Source organism: Mus musculus, chromosome 16, assembly GCF_000001635.26.
Source record: "Mus musculus strain C57BL/6J chromosome 16, GRCm38.p6 C57BL/6J".
NCBI lineage: Eukaryota > Metazoa > Chordata > Mammalia > Rodentia > Muridae > Mus > Mus musculus.
Genome location: NC_000082.6, coordinates 15,622,059 through 15,637,426, shown reverse-complemented (window position 1 = coordinate 15,637,426; position 15,368 = coordinate 15,622,059). Strand labels below are relative to the sequence as shown.

Sequence of the window (15,368 nt, the reverse complement as noted above, 5' to 3'; positions counted from 1 at the left end):
TTCCGGAGGCGGAGCTACGCGCGCTTGCCTCTTTGATTGGCCAGGCGTCTTCGGTCGCTGTGACGACAGAGCGGCTGGCGGGAATCGCTTCACCCTGCGGGCCCAGGAACGTTCTCCTGGGTGGCGCAGAACCCTGACTCGCCGTTTTGTGCGCGTTTGCAACTAACCCGGATCCGAGGTACGAGAGGTCCCGGAGCGGGACAACTGAGAGCCAGATTTCTTTTGTCGCGCAGCAACCACAGCACCATGTCGTCCCCGGCATCCACCCCGAGCCGCCGCAGCAGCCGACGCGGACGAGTCACCCCAACCCAGTCCCGTGAGTTCCCTCCTTCATCTGCCCCCTTTCCGCCTCGTGTCTCTTCCCGCAGCACTGTGGAAAGTCCTGAGTCCTTCGAGCCTGGTGTGTGGTTGACAGGCCTTGAGCATATAGTAGCCTCTGTCACCCACATACTGGGCTCTCGTCTCCAGGCAGTCTGGCGTGGTCAGTTCAGTTGACCCACCTTTTCCTACACCTTGTCCCTCTGTTCCAGTTTGAGGGTTTTGGGGGGGGGGTGTTCTTGTTTAAGTAATATGACTACCCTAAGGCACTTCCTGGAAGACTAAGCTTGAGCGTTGATCGTCTTTTTTGTTTTGTATGACGGAAGTTCGAAGTGAGGAAAGCAGGTCGTCACCCAATCGGAGACGTAGAGGCGAAGATTCTTCCACCGGAGAGCTACTGCCAATGCCCACCTCACCAGGAGCCGACCTGCAGAGCCCACCTGCACAGAATGCCTTGTTTTCCAGCCCTCCTCAGATGCATTCTTTAGGTGGGTCAGCCGTCGGTTTTGCTGGTTTACCAGTTGCTATTATTCTGTGTGTACTGATAGATTCTTCACTGAAACACCTGAGGAGAGAAGCAGAGTTGGTACATTTTAGGACCTAGTGAGCAAAGAAAGCATACTTTATAGTAGAACTACAATTGGGGTATGAAAGATTGCAGTAAAGTATTCTGTTTAAATTGTCAAACAGCATTCCGGAATTGGGATTTGATGTGCTTATGGGGATTTCATGGTAAAGCTAAATATCTTGTCTTTATAGCTATTCCTTTGGACTTTGATGTTAGTTCACCATTGACATATGGCACTCCCAGCTCGCGAGTGGAAGGAACCCCAAGAAGTGGGGTGAGAGGCACACCTGTAAGGCAGAGGCCAGATCTGGGCTCAGCACGAAAGGGTTTGCAGGTGGATCTGCAGTCTGATGGCGTGAGTACAAAGCAGATCTCTGATGGTGTTACCTTGAGAGCATAAAGTAGGTCATCCCATTAACATGTTTCTATCCTCGCTTTCTCAATAGGCAGCAGCAGAAGACATCGTACCAAGTGAACAGTCTCTAGGCCAAAAGCTTGTGATTTGGGGAACAGATGTGAATGTGGCAACATGTAAAGAGAATTTTCAGGTAAGCTTATGTACACTAAAACTCAGTCTGAGACTTCGGGTGAAAGTATAACCTATGTGTGAATAGCCATGGTGCATAATAGCAGGTTGTTAGTGGTCTAGATTTTATTCCAGAAAAGGGATATGCCATGCGGAAAATGGTGATATACTTTTTTTTTCCTTAGTTCTTGGTATTTCAAGATGGTTTTTCTATGTTCCCCTGGCTATCCTGGAGCTGGATCTGTTAACCAGTCTTTCCTGGAGCTCACACACGCATATGCCTTCTGAGTGTGATTAAAAGTGCATGCCACCACGAGCAGCTAGGTAGTAAATGCTTACAGCAAGTCCAAGGCCAGCCTGTGCTTCTTAATGGGATCCCTGTCTCAAACCCAAAACAGAGAAATTATTTTTGTGTACAGATAGCTATATACTCATAAAAAATTTGTCACATATTTATTGCTGGGGGCAGGGGTACCTGCCCTTCACAGCTTTTATTTGGAGGTTTCAGGCCAGTTTGTAGGGGCTGGTTCTTCCCGCTGTGAGGGTTATGGAAATCAACTCAGGTTGTCAGGCTTCCAGCCAAGCATCCTTAGTTACTGACCATCTTGCTGGTCTCATTGTTTTGCATTTTAATAATAGTTACATATTCCTAAGTTCATTAATGCTTAGTATTGTTTCTCTACATCTAGAGATTCCTTCAGTGTTTTACTGATCCTCTGGCCAAAGAAGAAGAAAATGTTGGCATAGATATTACTCAACCTTTGTACATGCAACAACTTGGAGAGGTAATCAAATATGATTTACAAGTGAAAGTTTTGGTTTTTGAGATAATATAATTAGTAAAATACGACTTGTCCATATGTCTTACAGATTAATATTACAGGAGAGCCATTTTTAAATGTGAACTGCGAACACATAAAATCATTTAGCAAAAATCTGTATAGACAGCTCATCTCCTACCCACAGGTGAGAAGTTGACTTTGAGCTTCCAGATCATAGTAAAGGTTCCTGGAAAGGAGAATTTTACATTTGGGTAAAAGGCTGCTTGCTAAGGTTGACTATTTTCTAAAACTGTCAACTGCAGTTAAAATGAATATGTTTTATATTTGCTAACGAGTAGTATTTCTTAAAAATAATGAGTTTTATTAGTGGTTTCTTGGGTATCATGAAGTAAATTATCTTTTTTGGGTTGGGGATGGGGTGTTAATTGGGAGCTGGTGAGGCAGGGTAGTGTTCAGGAGCAGTTTTGTAGTTGAAGAGAACCTTGAACTCCTGATTCTGTGGAGCCCAGAAGAGGGTTTCTGACCCCTGGAGCTAGAGTTAAGGGGTTTACGAGCCACCTGATAAAAGCGCTGAGACCTGAGTCCTATCGTCAGAGCAACAAGTGCTCTCAACTCCTGAGTCACCTCTTCATCTCCTACATCTTTGTTTTTACAGGAGGTTATACCAACCTTTGACATGGCTGTCAATGAGATCTTCTTTGACCGTTATCCTGACTCCATCTTAGAACATCAGATTCAAGTCAGACCTTTTAATGCGTTGAAGACAAAGAGTATGAGAAACTTGAATCCAGAAGGTAATATATTTAGTAGTGTAAAATGCCTTATGTAGAAAGAGATCTCAAGGATTGTGTAGCATTAAATTATAAGTTGAAAAGATTTATTCTGTATACTTTCATGAACTTGGTATGCAGTTTTTTAACTTAACTGGAATACCTGATAGAAATGACTTAACAATTTGTTACTCTGTAATTAATTTATTCAAATATAATAAATTGCTAGTTAGTAGGTATGCACTTTTTTCATCACTGATGAAAAATTCTGAAGACCCGAAAAGTGGCTCAAATATAAAAGCAGTTGCTGAGCAAACCTAGTGTCTGAGCTCTCCTTTAAACCTAAGAAAGAATTCTAGCTTGGGGATAAATCATACATGGGCAGAAGGTAAGCGTCTGTGCCTAAGGGGATAGGCAAAGTCCTGGACCGTTTGAAAAGTGAATGTGGTAGAATTTCTTTTAGATAACAGAAATCAGTGATGAAAGTAGAAAATGCTGTTTGCATCTGTGACTGGCTGAAGCAGGGATTTCTGAGCCAGTGTTTAGGACAAAAAAGCCTAGCTCTAGAAAATTTAGAATCTCAACAGAGAATTTAAGTTTTCTTTCAAAGTAAGTAGGAAAATCCTAGAAGAGAAAGATTTTTCTACTCGTGTATGTAATTCAGTGAAGCACATGACATCTGAGTTCATTTAGATTCTGATGGTGGCTCAATTCTGGGACATTAGGATTCTAACTTAGACATTTTATGGTGCTGTAAGCAGGTCAGAATTACCTGTTTTCATGTGTGATGGTTATAGTGTAAATTAGTGGTAGATCACTCTTCTATGTGTGTACCATTAAAAAAAAAAAAGGAGTGAGGAAGATAGCTCCTAGGTAAAATCTACTTTTACAAAAAATACTTTTTTAGAAGGCAAGGATTGCTGGTTGATCAGCTAATTTCAGAAGTTGGCAAATTGCATATACTTTCTAAGTGGAAAAAAAAAAAGGATTAGCCAAGAGTGGCAAAAAGTAGGTAGCGGAAATGGATGAAATGTATTTAAAGGCCTTGTGAGTCAACACTGGAATGGTGGGGTGGAGGGCCTTTGAGTCCAGCAAAGGTGTTGAGAAAGGAACAAATAGAGGAGAGGCATAAGCAAGTGTAGAAGTAGTAAGAGCATAAAAGACATTTGTTTTATAGGTACTGTTACTGCTGAGAGGCAAAGTGCTTTTTTCCTTGTAGACACTAACTACAAAAATAGATGTGTGTATTTATGATGTCCTCAACTATGCCCTTCCTCCATTTTGTAGGTGACAGAGAGCGGCTCAGAGATCCCCGGGGTCATAAATGCTTTGTCCATGTTGTCCAGGTCTAGAGTCCAGGCTGTTCTTGTGTGTCAGGACATGCTATACAAGCCAGAGGGTATCATTTCTAAAGGGTTTTTTCCACTCAGCAAGGAGACTAGATTATCTGGCTGGCCAGCAAGCCCTAAAATTCTGTTTTTCTTCTCCCTGGTGCTGAAATTATAAGCAGACTATCCCCCATACCACAAGCATTTTCAGCCCAAGATTTTTAACCTGAGATTTCAGGACTTCCAGGTGGCTTTGTTGGTGAGATGAAAGGCTGGGAGACAATATACCTACACATCAAACTTCTCACCTGTTGATGTCTTCTAAGCAGCACACCTGAGGAACAAAGGCCCCAACATGGGCCAGCAGTAAGCTAACAAGATAGCTCAATGGGTAAAGATGCTAAGCCTGACAACACAAGTTAGATTCCTAGCACCCACATAGTAGAAGAGAACTGACTTCCATAAATTGTCTTCTGATCTCCATATTCGGACTGTGGCATGCATGTGTTCATATACTCACGAGATGGGGTGTTGGGGGAAAGAGAGAAAAGAAATGGTAAAATGAAAAGATTCAGCAGTATACTGGTGCTGAGAAGAAGGAAAACAGGCTGGACATAGGCAGAACATCCTAGGCTAGTTGTGAGGATATAACCAGCTGTCCCTGGTGATGGTGCATGCTGGATCTCTGTTGGTCATCTATACTTCTGCATGAGTTAAGACTCTGTTTTAGCGGCATACCCAGGCTTGAGTGGGCTAAGGGAAGTGGCTGGTAGACAAGCCAACCTTTCTCTTTCCAGACATTGATCAGCTCATCACCATCAGTGGCATGGTCATCAGAACATCACAGCTGATTCCGGAGATGCAGGAGGCCTTTTTCCAATGCCAAGTCTGTGCCCACACCACCCGGGTGGAGATAGATCGAGGCAGAATTGCTGAGCCCTGCAGTTGTGTGCACTGCCACACTACCCACAGCATGGCACTGATCCACAACCGATCATTCTTCTCTGACAAGCAAATGGTATGTGGCCACTCAGCACCCAGGGTGAGGTTCCCCCGCACACACTGCTACCTGTGTTCTGCCTTGGTCTAAATCCTCTACCAAATTTAATTTGTCAGTTTACACTCAGCCTTCCTCAGTGGAATTCTGCTCTTTTCATATCTGTTGGTTTTGTTAATGACTTGAGCTTAGAGCACACTGAGGCTTCAGTGTTGCTTGCTACGTCTCAACCGTTGTATGGGCTATATACAAAGACCTATAATTGTTTTCCATGGTACTTACTTTGTTTCTCCAATTTTACTCTTTATTCTTCTGCAGATCAAACTTCAAGAGTCTCCTGAAGACATGCCTGCTGGGCAGACACCTCACACTATTGTCCTTTTTGCCCACAATGACCTTGTTGACAAGGTTCAACCAGGGGACAGAGTGAACGTCACAGGTAAGGATGTAGGTTTGTCACAAAAAGACAAAGTTATACTATGGCTTACTACTGTTTATTTAACCTTTTAAGTTCCCAGATGCAGGTTTTAGAACTCAGGGTCCTGGTGGGCCCTTACTATATAGATCTCTCAGAACTTTGTATATGTCTGAGATTGGTAATGTTGACGTCACAAGAGCAGCTTTAAGAGGGAACATTTAGTAACTCAGGGACAGAATGCCAACTTGGGTTCATAAATGCTTTTCTACTATTTCCTACATGTACAGCTAAGGATTAGCATTACTTACAGAGTAGGACAGACCACTTTGTACACAGGGCAAAGCTACTGCTGACTTTTTGATTCTTATAGTTCATTGCTGCATTAGTGCGGTCTCTTCACGCAAAAAGTGCCCTGTTTTCAATGCCGTTGGCATGTGGCAGACTTTCTACATTTTGGAGGTATATGGGCAGTTGGTCAAGAGTGATGGGTTAAGTAACAGCATTGTTCTTCATGGAGAATTGAGCCCAGGGATCCCTGGCTCCTGCGTCTAGGGCTCACTGGCCCAGCTACTCAGTCCGGATTTCTTCCCCAACATAGAAGAGAGCCATACAATCCTATCTTGCCCCCACTCCTTGCCCTTCTCATCAGTGCTATTACTAGAGGAACAAAACTGTTCCAAATGTCATTAATAATAACCTAGTCCACATTACTCTGGGTGAATTGTAATCTGGTTTGCATTTGAGTGCTGGTTTTTTTGAAATTTTGTATATTGGGGTGAAAGTCAGGAAAACAGCTTATGGAAGTTCTCTTGTTCTTCCATGCTGATTACTAAGTAGATTCTTTTTACTTTTAACTTAGGGAAGTCACATTACTATATTAAATACTGTCATGACACAGCCTTTTTGTTTTTCACTTTGAACCTACAATTGTGTAGAGTAGTTATGCAGATAATTCCCTAAGCTCATACAACACAGATGGTTACAAATATGATTTTGGGTCTGTTCTTAAAAACCTGTGTTTCTTTGCTCCTTGACTATTTCTTCTGTATCTTGACTTTCTTAACGGGGGCCTTAGCCTGGGAGATTAAAAGGTAGTGGGGTGCTCAAGTGAGATGGAGCCCCCAGGTCTGACCTTCGCTGTCGACTGAGCTTACAGAGAAGTAGAGAGGTAACGTCATGTCTCCTACATATGTTCTTAGGCATATATCGAGCAGTACCAATTCGAGTTAATCCAAGAGTGAGCAACGTGAAGTCTGTCTATAAAACCCACATTGATGTCATTCATTATCGGAAAACGGATGCAAAACGTCTGCATGGCCTTGATGAAGAAGCAGAACAGAAACTTTTTTCAGAGAAACGTGTGAAATTGCTTAAGGAACTTTCCAGGAAGCCAGATATTTATGAGCGGCTTGCTTCAGCCTTGGCTCCCAGCATTTATGAACATGAAGATATCAAAAAGGTAACAATGGACTTTTTAGCTTGGTATTGAGATTTACAGTTACTTAGAATCAAGTAACTAAGATATATTTGCCACTGTTACTGTCTTCTATGGGTAGGAACTGTTCGCCTTAACATAGCAAGGCACTGACCCCTGCCTTGGTTAATAGTTGAGTGCTACTGTTTTGTTGTATATACACTTATCTGTGCTGTGCATATTCATGTTCCTAAACATTGGAGGTTATGTGGGGTCACAACAAGGATTCATGCTGGTCAAGTTGTAGGACAATATTTACTTAGGTTTATAATGGTTAGGAATATGTAGAATGGCCTGAGCACTCTTAGATGATTTTTGGTAATACTTTGAACTTATAAAATAGAAAAGTACCAGCCGGGCGTGGTGGTGCACACCTTTAATCCCAGCGCTCGGGAGGCAGAGGCAGGCGGATTTCTGAGTTCGAGGCCAGCCTGGTCTACAAAGTGAGTTCCAGGACAGCCAGGGCTACACAGAGAAACCCTGTCTCGAAAAAAGAAAAGAAAAGTACCTCTAGAACATAAGCTAAGCATATACAGTACAACAAATGACTGTTTAGATGTATTTATTTGTTTATTTAGGGAATCTTACTTCAGCTCTTTGGTGGAACAAGGAAGGATTTCAGTCACACTGGGAGGGGTAAATTCCGTGCTGAGATCAACATCCTTCTGTGTGGGGACCCTGGCACCAGCAAGTCCCAGCTGCTACAGTATGTGTACAACCTGGTCCCCAGAGGCCAGTACACGTCTGGAAAAGGCTCCAGTGCGGTCGGCCTCACCGCCTATGTGATGAAAGACCCTGAGACCAGGCAGCTTGTCCTCCAGACAGGTGCCCTCGTCCTGAGTGACAATGGGATATGCTGCATCGATGAGTTTGACAAAATGAATGAAAGCACAAGGTCTGTGCTGCATGAGGTCATGGAACAGCAGACTCTGTCCATTGCAAAGGTGAGTGCTGATGTCCACTGTGGCTGCAGGCTCACAACAGTTTGCAGTTACAGTTCTATTTTGAAACTTCTTACGTTAGTTGCTTTTACTCTGTAATATGTAGTGCTTACAAACCTGAGTTTGTGTTAAAGTTACTACCAGTTTGCTTTCTGATTTGAAAAATGTGGCTGGAGGGATGGCTCAGTGGTTGAGAGCAGTTGCTGCTTAGCCTGAAAACCTGGATTTGATTCCTAGCACCCACATGTGGCTCACAACCATCTGTCTTCGGTAACTGCAGTTCCAAAGGATCCAGTGCCCTCTTCTGAACTCTTAAGATTACCAGGCACACATGTAATACACAAACAGGCGTTCAGGCAAAACACCCAGTACATAAAATAATTTAAACTAAAAATGTGGCTGCAGAATAATTATGTCTAAGCTCAATCTTAGACGTGAATCTGAGCGCAGAGTACTATCATTATGCACTGAAGTCAGTGAGACTCTTGGAAAGCAGAACCAGCAGAGCAAATGTCAGATGAAGATGGTTTTCCTCCTCATGGGAGTCAGGAAAAGGCTTTTAACTCTACTTCTTCCTCTGATAGGCTGGGATCATCTGTCAGCTCAATGCGCGCACCTCTGTCCTGGCAGCAGCAAATCCTATTGAGTCTCAGTGGAATCCTAAAAAAACAACCATTGAAAATATCCAACTACCGCACACATTGTTGTCAAGGTACTAAAACATTTTTATATAATAAATGCTTCTGTTTGCTTATTCTTAGAATTGACACCTGGAGATTGAGAAGCGGTCGACAACTGCTATTAGTCTCTATACTGACATTAAACACTGACTCAGATTTGGTTTGTCGGGCCTCATTGGCAAGATTTATGTGTCTTAATTATTTGACTAATAAATTTGCTTTGTTTCTTGTGGTACTAGAGATTTAATGAAAGGCCTCCCATGTGTTAGGCAAGGGCTCTATCACTGAAGTACCTTCCTATGTCCTCAAAACAGTAGAAGGAGTTTTTATCCAAATACAATATCCAATTGTATATTGTATCCATTTCTCAGAAGAGAGTTATAACTTTTTTACTTTGCTCTTACCTAGGCAGGACTAGGGACTGGTCAGCTGGAGAAATGGCAGCTTTCTGTGGGAATATGTACAGTACAGTTGGCTTTAACACCTTTTTTTTTTTTTTTTTTTTTTTTTTAAAGATTTATTTATTTATTATATGTAAGTACACTGTAGCTGTCTTCAGACACTCCAGAAGAGGGAGTCAGATCTTGTTACGGATGGTTGTGAGCCACCATGTGGTTGCTGGGATTTGAACTCCTGACCTTTGGAAGAGCAGTCGGGTGCTCTTACCCACTGAGCCATCTCACCAGCCCCGCTTTAACACCTTTTAAGTCCTATATGTAGGTACGTTTTAGTGTCTCAACTAAGAAGATGGTATTTTTCTCTTGTCAGGTTTGATCTCATTTTCCTCATGCTAGACCCTCAGGATGAGGCATATGACCGGCGTCTAGCTCATCACCTGGTTTCATTGTACTACCAAAGTGAGGAGCAAGTGGAGGAGGAGTTCCTGGACATGGCCGTGCTGAAAGACTACATTGCATATGCCCATAGTACCATCATGCCCCGACTGAGTGAGGAGGCCAGCCAGGCTCTCATTGAGGTAACCAGGCTTATGAAACATAAGTTTGTAACTCTGGATGAGTTATCTGTTTCTCTTAACTTCACTTGGCTTATTTTTAACAAGTAAGAAGTTATAGAAATGTTTTGTCCCATTCCGGGGTTTCTACCCTGCCTGTGATCATTTGGTTCCCAGATAAAAGACACTCAACCTTTATATTTACGTTAAGCCTTAAACAGCACAAGAGCTGGGAAGATAGCTATCCTCTATGCTATTTTGTCTATTTCCCAGCCAATAATCCTACTATATAATTTGCCATGTTTCATCTGGGCTGCTCTTAACTCCAATTAGCCAACCAACGTGGCCATTATTTCCTGATTTACTAACCCACGGCACCTTCTTCCTCTCTTCACCTTCTCCCCCTTGTGGTTCTCTCCCCATCAGAAGCCTAGAACCCTAAGCCCCACCTATGTCTCTTCTGCCCAGCTATTAGCTGTTGGCATCTTTATTTACCAATCAGGAATAGTTGAGGACAGGGTCACATAGTGTCATTTGGAACTAAGTGTAGACTCTGTCCTGTCCACTCTCTCTGGAGCAACCAGGTCTTGGGAGCTGACACTTACCATTACAATGCATAACAAAAGACCAAACCTCAACATTAAGATGGGTGATATTTAGATTCCCACATATTATAAGCTGAGCAGGAATGGGCTAGGGCTTGTTTGGGCTGCGTATTATGTTTTGGCATGCTCTTTGATGGACTTTTATCTTAGCTAGGTTACAAAAGGCTAGGTGAAGGTTACAGATGGTAGTGGTTTTTCATTCATATCATAAAATAAATGAAACTACATGTAAAATGATTGAATTCTCTTTGAGACATTATCCAGTTACCTTACATGCCTTGCAAAGTGGATCTTTTGGCTGTCATTTGCCAGACCTTTTCCTCAGGCCCTCTGATGCATTCCTTTCCTCTGTCACTGTTCCTTTTTGCTTGATGGTGGTGGTGGTGGTGTGTCATATATCGATGTAACTAACAATCCTGTGTTTCTGTGTAGGTGAGTTTTAAGTCCACAGCCTAGATCCAATTTGTAATTACCTACAGTAACCCTCCACTGCAGGTAGACAGGCTTCCAGTTATTTAACAGAACACTAACTGTTTGATGTCATCCATGAAGCTTAAGGGTTTTGTTTTGTTTTGTTTTTGTTTTTTTTTTCTGTTTTTCAAGACAGGGATTCTCTGTATAATCCTGGAACTTTGTAGACCCAGGCTGGCCTCGAACTCAGAAATCCGCCTGCCTCTGCCTCCTGAGTGCTGAGATCAAAGGCGTGCACCACCACGCCCGGCAAAGCTTAAGGTTCTTGTTGCCAGTGGTTTTCACTTGAGTTTTTTTTTTTTTTTTTTTTTTTTTTTTTCTACCTTCAATAGGCTTATGTAAACATGAGGAAGATTGGGAGTAGCCGGGGGATGGTTTCTGCTTACCCTCGACAGCTAGAGTCATTAATTCGCTTAGCAGAAGCCCATGCTAAAGTAAGATTTTCAAACAAAGTTGAAGCAATTGATGTGGAAGAGGCAAAACGCCTCCACCGGGAGGCTCTGAAGCAGTCTGCAACTGACCCTCGTACTGGCATTGTGGATATTTCTATTCTTACTACAGGTTAGTTACTTGCTTTGAACTAGAAACTTAAAATCAAAAGAGATTCTATCTCCTCTGGTGTTTTATATCTATTAAAATTTGTTTCGAGCATTAGCAGACAAGCAAGAATTTGATCTAATAAGTATGGTTATACTTGCTAAACAGCTTATATGGGCTTTCAGTGGCAAATAGCTAATGATAGATAAAATAACTAAAACAACAAAACCTCGTGCTCTTGAATATGCTCTGGCATTTGGTTGTTCTACCTTTCTTGGCAATACTACTGAAGGAATATTTATGGGACTCTAACATTTCACTTAATCATGGTAGAAACATTTCCATTGGTTTCTTTTTGAAATAGGAATGAGTGCCACTTCTCGTAAACGGAAAGAAGAATTAGCTGAAGCATTGAGAAAACTTATTTTATCTAAGGGTAAAACACCAGCCTTAAAGTACCAACAGCTGTTTGAGGATATTCGGGGACAGTCTGACACAGTAAGTGTTTATATGTGTGTAAGTAATAATCGCAAATAAGATTGCCTTGTCCATATACACATTATTAAGAAATACATTGTTAAAATTAGTTCACCTGTTTGGAGTTTAGATTTGTTTTAGGAATGAAATATTTGCCTGACCTTTTGCAATTAAAGATGAATTGTTAGTTTAAAAAAATGCTGGTTTGCCGGGCATGCCTTTAATCCCAGCACTCGGGAGGCAGAGGCAGGCGGACTTCTGAGTTCCAGGACATCCTGGTCTACAAAGTGAGTTCCAGGATAGCCAGGGCTACACAGAGAAACCCTGTCTCGAACCCCTGCCCCTGCCTCCCCCTCCCCCCCCCCCCAAAAATTGTTGGTCAAAGTTAAAGCCTGCTTGTTGGCATGGTGAAGGCAGAGCTTAGAAAAGACTAGACACCTAGTACTTTAAAGAAATGTTTGCCGGTTTGCCGTCCTGATTTACAGGATAAGAAATGCTCTTTAGCAGGGTTGATAAGATGGGTCAGTGGGTAAAGAAGATACCTACCACTAAGCCTGATGAGCTAAGTTCTATCTCTGGAACCTGTGTGGTAGAAGGGGAGAACTAACTTGACTTTGGAAAGCTGTCCTTTGACTTCCATTTATAACCAGCCCACAGGCACACAAAAATGAATAAGATAATTGTATCTCATATATATATATGCAAAATGAATTGTCTACAGCCACCAAAAAGACAAAGACTTTAAGCGGTGGTTTAACATTAAAGCATGTGTGCCTGACAGTAAAGACAATCTGTGACATTTGTGTTTTCTAGGCAATTACCAAGGACATGTTTGAAGAAGCCCTGCGAGCTTTGGCTGATGATGATTTCCTAACAGTGACTGGGAAGACTGTCCGCCTGCTCTGAGCTGCATGGCCCTCGGACTAGAGTCACTCACTGTTGTTATTGCTGCAAAAGGAGTCTGAAAGGCAGTATTCCACTATATAAACCTCTTCTATTCCTGGAATGTATTTTGTTAGTAAATGTATGTTTTCACCTTTTTTTAACATTTTAAATTATCAACATATAGTAGAGTTTATATTCTCAATATGCCATATTTTTTAAGCAGCTTGCTTCTTACCTGTTTGTACACAGAGAGCCTAAGCCCAGTTTTGGAGGTTTTTTTTAATGTAGGGGCTGTGCCTTTGTTGTGTTGCAATGCTGGGGAGGAAGGTAAGAGTACCATGCATGCTGTATGTAGAGGCTATGTCCTTACTGTGTGGAGCATTGTGTGCTTGGTATAACTGGCAGCCGTACATCCTTTACTGTGATATGATGGGCTAATGATTTTTATAGCACCTGGACTTAACTTTCTTTACAGAGACTTTTTCCCATAACTATTATTAGAACAAAGATATGCTTGAAAAATTATTAAATCAAGTTGCCTTCTGTTTTTTCCTAATATGTAAAACATTTTCCTAAATAAATGATAGAAAAGTAATACTTGGTTTAAAATTATTTCTCATTAAGAGCAGAACTTTGCTAAAGACTATATTTTTTGAAATCATAATAGTGCTGGATAGGTTATAAAAAAATCAAGGTATGAATTTCATTAATTTTTATAGATCCTTAGATTATTAGTTTCAAAGCCATTGTAGCATTAAATCTTGTGTAAATATTACAATAAATCTCTAAACCATTTGAATTATATGAAGTAGGCATTAATGTAACTTGGAATTCTCACAGGTTGTGTTTATAGATCTAAAAATGAACATTTACATAGCACTCAGATGTTGGTTTGGAAATATATTCCAAAGGAAGGAGTGGATGAGTTAGGACATCACCAAAGGCCATGGCCAGTTACCTAATCTAGTTGTTTCCCTTATGTGAGTTGGTATATGAATCCCTGTGTAGAAGATGGCTTCATATGTCATCCTTACAGATATCCTGTGGATGTAGATCTTTAACAGATGAGAGCACAAGAAACCTCATGATTTATCTGAAGTCCCAAAACAAGAGATAGAATTCATAGCTTTATGTTCTGGCTGGAACCAGATCTTACCTAGACATGTCTCACTCAAGTTTTATCTTGACCCAGTTCTTTTGGACATTCTACTCCTTGGGCTTCCAGAACCTTGTAGAAAAGGCTTACTATGTCTTGTCACATGACACATACTCGCTAAATGGACAGAGAAGTTGGGAGTGTTGACTTTATAGGCTTTTCAGACTTAAAATGTTTCAGGAATATCATAGTCACTGTTTTATGGCTATAAAGAGACACCATGACCAAAGCAACTCTTATAAAAGAAAGCGTATAATTCAGGGCTTGCTTACAGTTTCAGTTTAGTCCATTATCATAGCTGGAAGTGTGGCAGCAGACAGACTTGGTGGCTGAAGAAGTAGGGAGCTACACTGTGATCTACAGGCAGAGATACACGACCTACCATGGGCATTTGAAACCTCAGCCCACAACCCTCAGTGGCCAGTTCCAACAAATGCTCACCTCTTAATCCTTCTCATATCATTGCATTTCTTGATCACTAAGCATTCAAATATATGACATTCTTCATCAAACTACCTAGACTTTCACAGACACGTTAAGGTAACAGGAAAATAAGTTCTAAGGCCACTATGTATGATGTAGTTCTTGACATTTCTTATAAATGGAGAAATGACTTGGTGGTGAAGAACATTTACTGCTCTGAGGACCTGGGTTGGTTCCTAGGACCCATGCCCAGTGGCTCTTAACTCCAGCTCCAGGGAGTTAAATGCCCTCTTCTGGCCCTCCATAGGCAACTGCTAACACATACATAATTAAAACTCCTTATTTTAAGAAAGAGAATTGCTATTGCTACCACTAGATTGCTATAAAGTGTTCATGAAGTTCAGATACTGATTTTCCAATAGTCACTAGAGTTATAGAATTGATGTAGGAAATAGACCAATTTTTCCCCAAATTAAAATTTCAGCCTACAACGATGGCTGGAAGATTAGAACATATTAATATTTAAAATCAATATTTAAAATGGAGACATGGCTCAGTGGTTAAGAGTATTCACTGACTGTTTTAGAGGTCCTGAGTTCAAATACCAGCAACCGTCTGTAATGGGATCCAATGCCCTCTTCTGGTATGTCTGAATATAGCTATGGTGTATTCATATACATAAAATCAATAAATCTAAAAATAAAATAATAATGTATACCCACATTGACTAAATAGGCTCTATGTACTCAATAAATATTAAACCTTATATACTAGCAATATGTTTCTAAATTTTGTAATTCAACATAAAGAAATATAGCTATGGACATATAAATAGTCTTAGATGCTGGAATTACAAATAATCATCACACCTGACATTGCATTTCTTTCTCCTTTTTTTTTAAATCTTTATAGAGATTTTCTCCTTTTTTTTTAAATCTTTTAATTCTCTCTTATCTTTAATAAACCAGCACACACATCCATTATAGGCAGCTTTGCCTACCCTATGCCATGGAGGCCAGGTGCCAGACACCCAAGGGAAGCAGCCCCGGTGGGGGGGGGG

General features: G+C 41.3%; 1 protein-coding gene across 1 annotated transcript; it reads left to right on the top strand.

Annotated features, from left to right (window-relative positions):
- Window positions 1-26: 26 nt before the first annotated feature.
- Window positions 27-13,530, top strand: Mcm4 (minichromosome maintenance complex component 4). Its single transcript, NM_008565.3, has 16 exons — window positions 27-316; window positions 645-806; window positions 1,078-1,241; window positions 1,333-1,434; window positions 2,102-2,197; window positions 2,283-2,378; window positions 2,850-2,988; window positions 5,090-5,310; window positions 5,608-5,728; window positions 6,907-7,166; window positions 7,760-8,125; window positions 8,707-8,834; window positions 9,571-9,778; window positions 11,163-11,391; window positions 11,732-11,865; window positions 12,658-13,530. Exons 1-16 carry the CDS (start codon window positions 247-249, stop codon window positions 12,748-12,750), a joined length of 2,589 nt encoding a protein of 862 aa, NP_032591.3. The 5' UTR covers window positions 27-246; the 3' UTR covers window positions 12,751-13,530.
- The last annotated feature ends 1,838 nt before the right edge of the window (window positions 13,531-15,368 follow it).

Coding starts and splice junctions, on each gene's coding strand:
- Mcm4 (NM_008565.3), top strand. CDS start 247: ATGTCGTCCCCGGCATCCACCCCGAGCCGCCGCAGCAGCCGACGCGGA. Junction 7,167..7,759: donor AACATGAAGATATCAAAAAG/GTAACAATGGAC, acceptor TTGTTTATTTAG/GGAATCTTACTTCAGCTCTT. Junction 8,835..9,570: donor CCGCACACATTGTTGTCAAG/GTACTAAAACAT, acceptor TTCTCTTGTCAG/GTTTGATCTCATTTTCCTCA.